The 12382-nt window shown below is 37.8% G+C and overlaps 1 protein-coding gene across 3 annotated transcripts in view; it reads left to right on the top strand.

The window, feature by feature from the left end:
- The window catches only part of LOC128684289 (prestin), a 101387-nt gene extending 91596 nt beyond the window's left edge, over positions 1–9791 (top strand). For 2 of the 3 annotated variants that reach the window (XM_070089142.1, XM_070089143.1), the window contains 4 exons: positions 972–1244; positions 2475–2660; positions 4170–4299; positions 4908–9791. In XM_070089142.1, coding sequence (XP_069945243.1) covers positions 972–1244; positions 2475–2660; positions 4170–4299; positions 4908–5053 — 735 coding nt within the window. In that variant the 3' untranslated portion in view covers positions 5054–9791. The remainder of the gene's footprint in view (positions 1–971; positions 1245–2474; positions 2661–4169; positions 4300–4907) is intronic. The other variant, XM_070089147.1, reaches the window with a different exon arrangement.
- The last annotated feature ends 2591 nt before the right edge of the window (positions 9792–12382 follow it).

Below are 12382 nucleotides of genomic sequence, written 5' to 3'. Positions count from 1 at the left end.
TCATCTGTTTCTTGTCATCCGCACTACATCCACGCACATTTAAACAACCCAGTTTTATAAAGTTTTTCTTCTTCTCTTTTTTAGTAAATGTATACAGGAGAAGGGGTTACTAGCCCATTGCTCCCGGCATTTTAGTCGCCTCATACGACACGCATGGCTTACGGAGGAAAGATTCTTTTCCACTTCCCCATGGACAATAGAAGAAATAAAAAAAGAACAAGAGCTATTTAGAATAAGGAGAAAAACCTAGATGTATGTATATATATATATATGCATGTGCGTGTCTGTGAAGTGTGACCAAAGTGTAAGTAGGAGTAGCAAGATATCCCTGTTATCTATATATATATATATATACATATATATATATATATATATATATATATATATATATATATATATATATATATATATATATATATGTCGTGCCGAATATGTAAAACTGGTCAATTAGCAAGAACTCATTTAAAATTAAGTCCTTTCTGAAATTTTCTCTTATACGTTTAAAGATATATTTTTTTCATTAATGTTAATGTAAAAAATTTAATTTTGCAACAAAAGAATCTTAGAAAACTTACCTAACCTTATTATAACAAGCGCAATTTATTTTATCCTAATCCTACTAAATATATTTTAAATACGTTTACAGTAATTTAATATTAAACAAACACAGTGAAATATATATTTTTCGTTAGGTTCAGAATTATTTTTGCGAAATTATTGCATACACAAATTTTCACTTGTCCTATATGGCAAGATGAGCGTTGGTATTTAAGCCATCCCAAGTTCTGCCTATTCGGCACGACATATTTGTATATATATCTACGTACAGGATGGAATAATTAAACACACAAAATGTGACCAATTTATCGAGTCATCTAAAACTGTCAAGGGAGAAAGGCGGTGAAGGGCTCTTAATTCAAGAAATTGGAGTAATTTTTCATTTCCTTTACGGATTCTTCCCATTTTTTCAGGCTGTACTGTCTTCCATCATCGTAGTGGCACTGAAGGGAATGTTCATGCAGGTGAGAGACCTGAAGAGGGTGTGGGGTGTGTCTCGTCCCGACGCAATGATATGGCTGGCTTCCTTCCTCGGTGTTGTAATTATAGACATAGACTATGGCTTGTTGTTGGGTATCGTCACATCACTGGTGGTTCTGCTCTATCGTTCACAACAACCCAAAACTGCTCGTCTCGGACGTGTTCCAAACACCGATGTTTACCTAAACGTCAACAAATATTCCATGGTAAGTTTTCCATCTCTTGTTTTTTTATCACTGTAACTTTTTTTATTGTTTATTATGAGCATCGCTTGTGAAATTTGAAGCTCATAGACTACTCGAAGGTAATTAAGGATGAATGTCGCCTGTTCATTACCAGTCAATACTTTAGTCTCTTCAACCAGGGATTACAATAACCTCTCAGTGTGTATATATATTCACTGAAAAGTACGCACTCTTTCTGTGTATATACACTGAAATGTACAGGCTTCCCGTCTTCTTACTAACAGACAAATTTGACTGTTGTAAAGACAGTTAAACAGGGGACTGATAAAGCCCCTTAAACAGTCTGAATCTCAGTTTTTTCTACAGCGCTCAGTGGCTCACACTTATCTATTACGCTCAGTGGCTCACATTTCTCTGCAGCGCTCAGTGGCTAACACTTCTCTACGGCGCTCAGTGGCTAACACTTCTCTACGGCGCTCAGTGGCTAACACTTCTCTACGGCGCTCAGTGGCTAACACTTCTCTACGGCGGTCAGTGGTTCACACTTTTGTGTTCGTGAGGAAGAACTTTTATCTCCTTTATCTTATAGTCTTATTTTTTACGTTGTGAGATGTAATTGGTTATTTTTTATGGATAGAGGATAACCCAAACTAACCTCACCTAAAATGTCCTAAGTTAACCTAACCTAATCTAACATAACCTAATCTAAACTAATCTAACCTAACCTAATATAACCTAATCTAACCTAACCGAGAAATTTGCTGAAAACGTTCGTGAGAAAAGCCACTTAGATTTTGTATGGGAGTTTTGAGGACAGGTTGGGAATATATACCAGATCATACATACTTCACGATGTATATATACACTGAATGATACGAACTTCTTGGTCCTTGTTTTATTTCAAAAGTTCTAATTTTTATATCAGCAGAATATATTTTAAATAAAAATTATTACGAATATTGTGAATAAGAAAAGAAAAATTATTTCTGTAAATATCTTTAATACAAAGAACATGTAAACTGAGAGGAATATATATCTCAATGTATTTACACTGAAAGATTACTTTAATCCCTATTTCTTGATGTTAAAAGTAATCTTGGCTGGTGGTGAACAGATTACATGCAACTTTAATTGATGACCCTTTACTTTAAACTCAATTAGCCAAACACCCATGCACTTTATTATATCAGTGACTCTTAAGTACATCCTGTATGTACAATGAATTTATGGATTCTTTCTTTTTATATATAGACAGCAGAAGTGCCGACAGTGAGTATCTTCCAGTTTATCGGTCCGCTGCACTTTGCTAACAGTGAATATTTCCGTCGGGAGCTGATGTCTGTCACTGGTCTCAACCCAATCACTATTGCTGCAAGCAAGTCACTAGTTGAGAAACAGCAGCAGCTGGAGGCTGACCTCACCACCCAGCTGACCAAGGTAGTATTCACCTAAAATCATTGCCTAGCTAAACGTGAATGGGATATGAATGGCGTGTACAGGAAAACTCAAACTTGGTGACTTCCTCGAGAGAGGGAATAACGTAACATTCTTAAAATAATAATAATCCTCCCAAATTAGCATTGAATTCAGCTAATATTAAGAATTTGAACATGGCGAGAGGATTGATTTCGATTGTCTCCGCCATACATCAAGTGCTCTTAGTAGGAAGAATTTGCACTTACACCTTATATTAATGCTTGATGACCTTCGTGAAGTGTGTCGAAAATGGTTTTGATAAACCACAAGTTGAAGAACGAGACACTTGTGCGACATTGGGAATCTTTACTGATGTTTCTTTATGATGTTACCTTGTGTATATATCACATCACTCACTGTAGGACTGGTGATGTTATTTCTGTGATGTGTCACGTAGGAGTGAGATTACTAGGTACTTCCCTTACGGAATGTTTCACATCGGATGTGGTAATCTCTTTTCACATCAGACGCAGTGATGTTGAGGACTTCACCTCTCGTTTCACATCAGACGTTTCACATCACGTCCTCATCAGTACACACAAGAGAGAGAGAGAGAGAGAGAGAGAGAGAGAGAGAGAGAGAGAGAGAGAGAGAGAGAGGGAGGTACATCAGAAGAGAGAGAGGTGTCATGTTACCTGGTAAGGTGTTATCACTGGAGAATCAGATTATCTGCACTTAAGTTATCTCTTGTCTCACCTGGTCTCACCTGGTCTCACCTGGTCTCACCTGGTCTCACCTGGTCTCACCTGTCCCTCACTCTCCTTGAAAGGTTTACTACAAAGATAAAAAAAATAGATGGTATAAACCTTGGCAATAGATACCGACAAATTGGTTTACAAAAACACGTGAACAAACACTATGCCGTATTTATTAGAAGACGTTTCGGTCCTGGAACCTTGATCACTTCTGAAGGAAGGAAGTGATTACTTCTGAAGTGATCAAGGTCCCAGGATCCGAAACTTTTTTCTAATATGTCCTAGTGTTTGCTTACGTGTCTTTTTAAACCAAAACTAGACGTAGAAGGGTAAATTCGCCGAAGAATTAAGATGTAAAATTAACATCTGGAGAAGGAGAGTTCCTGGACGTCTTCTTCGCATCCTGGTTGTCGGCAACAAGACAAAGCTGTACTAACGTTGTAACTCAAGAAATCGTAATAATACAATTGCAAACAAATCAGAGAATGGGTGGGACTCGAACCCATGGTAGACCTGCCAGTTTTAGGAGACACATTTCCATGGTTTCGAGCCCCACATGTTTTGTGGCTTGTATAAACGTTGTTTTAGGTACTTACGGTCAATACTGACCGTGAACAGTTGTCTGACAGCGTTCAATTACCTTAATAAAACGAAAAAAATGTTTCAGTACTATTACAGTGGAAACATTAAACTAAACATCTAAATATTACATTGGCAATTATAATGTTTATATTTCAAAATATAATAATGGTTACCGTACATATTCTTTTTGTAGCAGGTACAGTACCTGGTGGTAGAGATGAGTGGTGTATGTTACACAGACTCCAGTGGTGGTTACCTACTGTCTCAGCTGTGTAAAGAATACCAGGAGGCTGGTATTACTGTGTGTCTGGCTTCTCTCTCAGGTATGTTGTCTATGTTGTTTGCCAATCCGTATATATATATATATATGTATATATATATATATATATATATATATATATATATATATATATATATATATATATATATATATATATATATATATATATATATATATATCGTGCCGAATAGGCAGAACTTGCGATCTTGGCTTAAATAGCAACGCTCATCTTGCCATATAGGACAAGTGAAAATTTGTGTATGCAATAATTTCGCCAAAATCATTCTGAACGTAACGAAAAAAATATATTTCACTGTGTTTGTTTAGTATTAAATTATTGTAAACAAATTTAAAATATATTTAGTTGGGTTAGGCTAAAATAAATTTTTCTTGTTATAATAAGGTTAGGTAAGTTTTCTAATTTTCTTCTGGAGCAAAATTAAAAATTTTTACATTAAAATTAAAGAAAAAATATATCTTTAAACGTATAAGAGAAAATTTTAGAAAGGACTTACTTTTGAATGAGTTCTTGCTAATTGGCCAGTTTTACATATTCGGCACGACATATATATACTCGTCGATAATTGAATAAGTAAACACCGCATTTTAGTTTAAAATTGTTACCATGAAACATCTTCGTCTGGTTTTCAGAAAATGTACTGGAAACCCTGGAAGTGTGTGGAACACTCAAAGTTATTCCTCCAGAGAACATTTTCCACTCAACGCATGATGCTGTTATGGCCCTCACTCACCCGGACTCTCCTCTCCCTGTACATGATACGTGCACTAAATTATAGGACCTACCTCGTAGTACCAGGAGTAACAGTGACACAATGGTTATAAAATTATAAGACTAACCTTGTAGTAAAAGGAGTAAGTCGCACGTTGGTGATGAAATTATAGGACCTATAAAAGTCACACTGGAGATGAAATTACTGACTGGTTGATCAGACCCTGATCCATCATGAGGCCTGGTCTCAGACCGAGCTGCGGGGGAGTTGATCTCCGAAACCCTCTCCAGGTAAACTCCAGGTAAACTTGTTGTATCAGGAGTAAGAGTGCCACTCTGAAGACTATTATCATATATCTCACATTGCTTACGTTTTTAATATTTTTATGTTGTAACAGAGATCTTCACTGAAGAAATCAAAGCATCATCAACTTAAGCCTTCAGAACAACCACTATTTCTGACAAATGTCCTTGAATACTGTCATTGCTATTAACAAATACAGTGGACCCCCGGTTAACGATATTTTTTCTCTCCAGAAGTATGTTTAGGTGCCAGTACTGACCGAATTTGACCCCCAAACATACACGTACAAACGCACTTACATAAATACACTTACATAATTGGTCGCATTCGGAGGTGATCGTTATGCGGGGGTCCACTGTATAACGTTTCCTAAACTGCCGCCTTACATTTACGCATTCACTGCTTCGTTGCCTGCTTCTTAAATTTATATATTAAATATTTATATATTTATATATATTTGTGAATTTATATATTGGTGAAATAACAAAAGATGGGATGGTAGAGGAAGTGGAATATTTAAATGGCTAAATGAAGTCGCAATTTTTCCTTGAGGCCTTTTTGTGTGTATCTCCAATGTTGTGGGTCCTCAGAGTGAACTACAGGAGGCCCTCATTCCTTTTATTCAAGTAAAGTACTTTATTACGTAACTTGTTTCTTCAGATAATTTATACGAAACATTAGCACGTTACTCTTTCTCTATAATAACTTAAAACGTTGATATTTCTCATCTTTCTAAAGGACTTTTTTTTTAGATTTTATTTTTGGAAATCACAATAAACCTGTCTGTATTTCTCCAGTTTATCAGTGAACAAAACAACGTTTTATTATAGGAAAAACAAGCCTTAGAGATCACAAATTACTTATACAGTGGAGAAGTTTGTAGCTTGACAGTGGTCGGTCTGGAACCATTAACAAAACACAACTGAGCCAGGAAGAAAAAATTATTGAATTGTAACGCCTCTGCCCCTAACTAGGCAGCCAAATGTTCCAGCTTCCGTCACTCCTAAGTTTATTATTCAGGTGGATTAAAAACATCCATTTTCGGTCCACGATAGATCGAAAGTGGTCCGAATTTTTATCTGTAAATTCTGGGTAATTTGTGAATTATTCAAGCAGTGTTTCCAGTTGGACTGAACTGTTCTGTCGAAGGTACTGTATGTTAGTTGTGAATTGTTCCAGCCACTGTAGTAAGTGCTACATAGCCAGTGTTATGAGCTATGCAGTCAGTGTTGTGAGCTATGCAGTCAGTGTTGTAAGCTATGCAGCCAGTGTTGTAAGCTATGAAGTCAGTCACTATTTATGAATAGATGTATGAGTCAAGTTTTCAGTTATCTGTATTCATATAGTTAAGAAAAAGAGATACAATATGTATCACTGTATTACAGGTGATGCAGTACGTATCACTGTATCACAGGTGATGCAGTACGTATCACTGTATCACAGTTGATGCAGTACGTATCACTGTATCACAGGTGATGCAGTACGTATCACTGTATCACAGGTGATGCAGTACGTATCACTGTATCAAAGGTGATGCAGTACGTATCACTGTATCACAGGTGATATAGTATTTATCACTGTATCACAGGTGATACAGTACGTATCACTGTATCACAGGTGATACAGTACGTATCACTGTATCACAGGTGATACAGTGTGTATCATAGGTGACACAGTATTATCGCAGGTGATACTGTATGTATCACAGGTAATACAGTATCACTGTATCACAGGTGATACTGTATGTATCACAGGTGATACAGTACGTATCACTGTATCACAGGTTATACAGTGTGTATCATAGGTGATACAGCATTATCACAGGTGATACAGTATGTATCACTGTATCACAGGTGATACAGTATGTTTCACTGTATCACAGGTGATACAGTATGTATCACAGATGATACAGTACGTATCACTGTATCACAGGTGATATAGTATGTATCACTGTATCACAGGTGATACAGTATGTATCACTGTATGATACAGTACGTACAGTGTGTATCATAGGTGATACAGTATTATCACAGGTGATACAGTATGTATCACAGGTGATACAGTATGTATCACAGGTGATACAGTATCACTGTATCACAGGTGATACAGTATGTATCACTGTATCACAGGTGATACAGTATGTATCACTGTATCACAGGTGATACAGTATGTATCACTGTATCACAGGTGATACAGTACGTATCACTGTATCACAAGTGATACAGTGTGTATCATAGGTGATACAGTATTATCACAGGTGCTACAGTATGTATCACAGGTGATACAGTATCACTGTATCACAGGTGATACAGTATGTATCACTGTATCACAGGTAATAGAGTAATAGCCAGCCATATCACTATCACCTGTCAGTTACTGTATCATGATTACAGTGACAGACAGTCCTGTCACTGTATTACCTGTCAGTTATAGTGATACAGTGACATTTACTCTACCATAAGTAATACAGTGATTCCTGTCACTGTATTACAGGTAAGAAATATGTAGCATCAAGACATTTCATTATATTGTTATATTGTTTATTGTACCGCACTTGTTATACATAAAAAAATTTTTATTCAAGAATTTATTTTTGGCATAAAAAAATATTAATATTTTTCTATATGCTTGAAGGATTTAGGTATTCATCAAATTAAAACTTGCTGTTATGTACCAGTTTTTTATCAATATTTTTTTTTTCAGTTTCCAAAGCAACTATGAAAATGTTTGTAACTTGGTGAGAGATTTTTTATTATATTGATTGTGCTAGTGATTACAGGATCAGATTTATGCTGGTAGTGCCCCGTCCTCAACACTTAGTTTGTCTGAGAAATGTTCGTAGTTTGCATTGTTTGTTACACATACAACTGTCTTAGCATAAACCAGAAAGTCTTCCATTCTTATGTTAGTTCTAGACGAAAACAGAGACGTGTTCTTGATGTCATTATAAAAATATTATATGACATATTACTGAGCTTGTTTTATTAGTGACTTAAGTTAGAGAGGCGCACTCTATGGGGCACAAAAAATGCACTAAGTTTACAGTATGAGTTATGGACGTGTGCTATGTGTACTCGTTGTTGATATACAGAATCAGATAGAGTAATCTATTTCAAACAAAAATAATCAATGCATTATCAAAGGATCTGCTCTCACCATTCCCCACCCCATAAAATAAAAAGTCAGTGAAAATGCCTCAGCTTTTGTCCTGATAATGTTAGTCCATACCTCAGGGTTATGGATATATGTGCTGAATATTGTTGTTAGTGGTACACAGAGAGCCTCTGGTCCCTCTCTCGGGACCCATGGAGAGATGTTATCCGGCCCCATCGCCTTTGAGATATCTAGCTCGTTTAGCAGCCTCTTCACCACCACCTCGGTTGTATGTATTGTGTCCAGCACTTGATGGTGTAATCTACCTCTCCGTCTTTCTGGATTCCCTACTGTCTCACTTCTCGGTCGTTTTTTGTAAACTCCCCTCCTTCCTTCCTGAGCCTGTTTACCTGATCTTTGACCGTTGTTTTATTCCTGATGTGACTATACAACAGATTCAGGTCAGACTTCACTTTCGCTACTTTGTCATTTTCGTATTGTCGTTGGGCCTGCCTTTTTTTTTTTTTTTTTTTTTTTTTTTTTACACAGGGTTTGACAAGGTTAATGATCCCTAACTTTATTGACAAGCTATTTACATTCATTTCTAACTTTTCTACTGCTCTCATTATTCTCCTGGGCCCTTTGCCTTCTACACTCCTTCCAGTCTCTTACACACTGTTCTGGCCTATCTACACCTTTGGGTGAACCAAGAACTCGCCCTGGCCTTCTCATTATGTCTGTTGCCCTTGGGTACAAACCTCTCCTTTGCATCCTTGCATATTGTTGTCACATATTCCATCATCTCATTTGGTGATCTCCCTGCCCATTTTCTGTTAAACTGAACCTCGTGTAGGAAATTCTTCATGCCTGTGTAGTCGCCTCTCTTGTAGTTTGAATACATTCGTCCTGCCCTTCCTGCTTTCCTTTCCACTTGAAACTCTACTATGTATTCGAAGCTCAGAACCAAGTGATCGCTAGCCCCTAGAGGTCTTTCATATGTGATGTCCTTAATATCCGCACTACTGAAAGTGAATACAAGGTCCAGTCTTGCTGGTTCATCCTCTCCTCCCTCTCACTGGCAGTGTCCCTTACGTGTTGGTACATAAGGTTTTCCATTACCACCTCCATCATCTTAGCCTTACACATTTCTGGGCCCACATGTGGCTCCAGGTTTTCCCAGTCAGTTTCTTTGTGTGTATGTGTTTGTGTGTGTGTGTGTGTATGTGTCTGTGTACCGTATAAGGAGCTACCACAAATGGTATTAACTAGGGACCCACAGCCTCTGATAAGAGAATAAACGTTCTATATATTAAACTACGAGTCTAATAAATACTTTATAAGCTGGCATATACCCGGAAGGACTTCTGGGTATTTCCTATTTAAGTAACATTAAAGTATATATTATTTTTGCTTTATTTATTTATCCTAAAGGATTTTTTTAATACGAATTCTATACTGATTTCGTTACACACACACACACGCACACACACACACACACATACATACATATATACATACATACATACATACATACATACATACATACATACATACATACATACATACATACATACATACATACATACATACACAGTGGAGACAGGAAGGCCTCTGGGGGGACAGAACAGAGGGGGACACCAGCAAGGAATATACCAACAAGTGTTGTGGATGACATACATACAAATGAGGAGGAGGTGAAGAAGCTGCTAAGGGACATCGATACCTCAAAGGCAATGGGACCGGACATCTCCCCGTCGGTCCTTGAGAGGGAGCGGATATGATGTGTGTGCCACTTACCTCAATCTTCAACACATCCCTGGAAACTGGGCAACTACCTGAGGTATGGAAGACGGCAAATGTGGTTCCCATTTTTAAAAAACGAGACAGAAAAGAGGCACTAAACTATAGACCTGTGTCACTGACGTGTATAGAATGCAAAGTTATGGAGAAGATTATGAGGAGGAGAGTGGTGGAGCACCTGGAACGGAACAAGAGTATAAACGTCAACAAGCACGGATTCATGCAAGGCAAATCCTGTGTCACTAACCTTCTGGAGTTTTATGATAAAGTAACAGAAGTAAGACACGAGAGAGAAGGGTGGGTTGATTGCTTCTTCTTGGACTGCAAGAAGGCCTTTGACACAGTTCCTCAAAACAGATTAGTGCAGAAGCTAGAGGATCAGGTGCATATAACAGGAAGGGCACTGCAATGGATCAGAGAATACCTGACAGGGAGGCAACAACGAGTCATGGTACGTGATGAGGTATCACAGTGGGCACCTGTGACGAGTGGGGTCCCAAAGGGGTCGGTCCTAGGACCAGTGCTATTTTTGGTATATGTGAACGACATGATGGAAGGGTTAGACTCAGAAGTGTCCCTGTTCGCAGATGATGTGAAGTTAATGAGGAGAATTAAATCAGATGAGGATCAGGCAGGACTTCAAAGATACCTGGACAGACTGGACACCTGGTCCAGCAACTGGCTTCTTGAATTTAACCCCGCCAAATGCAAAGTCATGAAGATCTGGGAAGGGCACAGAAGACTGCAGACGGAGTATAGGCTAGGTGGCCAAAGACTGCAAAGCTCGCTCAGGGAGAAAGATCTTGGGGTGAGTATAACACCGAGTATGTCTCCAGAAGCACACATCAACCAGATAACTGCTGCAGCTTATGGGCGCCTGGCAAACCTGAGAACAGCATTCCGATACCTTAGTAAGGAATCGTTCAAGACACTGTACACCGTGTATGTCAGGCCCATACTAGAGTATGCAGCACCTGTTTGGAACCCGCACTAGATCAAGCACGTCAAGAAATTAGAGAAAGTGCAAAGGTTTGCGACAAGGTTAGTTCCAGAGCTAAGGGGAATGTCCTATGAAGAAAGGTTAAGGGAAATCGGCCTGACGACACTTGAGGACGGGAGGGTCAGGGGAGACATGATAACGACATTAAATACTGCGCAGAATAGACAAGGTGGACAAAGACAGGATGTTCTATGGAGGGGACACAGAAACAAGAGGTCACAATTGGAAATTGAAGACTCAGATGAGTCAAAGGGATGTCAGGAAATATTTCTTCAGTCATACAGTTGTCAGGCAGTGGAATAGCCTAGAAAGTGACGTAGTGGAGGCAGGAACCATACAGTTTTAAGACGAGGTTTTGATAAAGCTCATGGAGCAGGGACAGAGGGCCCAGTAGCAACCAGTGAAGAGGCGGGGCAAGGAGCTAAGACTCATCCCCTGCAACCACAAATAGGTGAGTGCATACATACATATATATATATATATATATATATATATATATATATATATATATACATACATATATATATACATACATATATATATATACACATACATATATATATATATACACATACATATATATATATATACACATACATATATATATATATATATATATATATATACATATATATATATATATATATATATATATATATATACATACATATATATATATATACATGTATATATAAACGGAAAACACCATAAGTGTCCGGGGCCCAAAACTGTTCAACAGCCTCCCATCAAGCATTAGGGGAATTGCCAATAAGCCCCTGGCTGCTTTCAAGAGAGAGCTGGACAGATACGTAAAGTCAGTGCCGGATCAGCCGGGCTGTGGCTCGTACGTTGGACTGCGTGCGGCCAGCAGTAACAGCCTAGTTGATCAGGCCCTGATCCATCGGGAGGCCTGGTCATGGACCGGGCGGCTGGGGCGTTGATCCCCGGAATAACCTTCAGGTATAACCTCCAGGTATATATATATATATATATATATATATATATATATATATATATATATATATATATATATATATATATATATATATATATATATATATATATATATATATATATATATGTGGAAAATATTTTAATTTTCCGAAACTATAGTGCCTAATAGGTGTTTAATGTGTCTATATGGGTCAAAAATGTATTTGAAAATAGAGTAGAACCAAGAGTTCCCTTTGCGCATGCGC

This window comes from Cherax quadricarinatus, chromosome 2 (assembly GCF_038502225.1).
Source record: "Cherax quadricarinatus isolate ZL_2023a chromosome 2, ASM3850222v1, whole genome shotgun sequence".
NCBI classification, from domain to species: domain Eukaryota; kingdom Metazoa; phylum Arthropoda; class Malacostraca; order Decapoda; family Parastacidae; genus Cherax; species Cherax quadricarinatus.
This window is presented reverse-complemented; position numbering and strand designations above follow the sequence as displayed.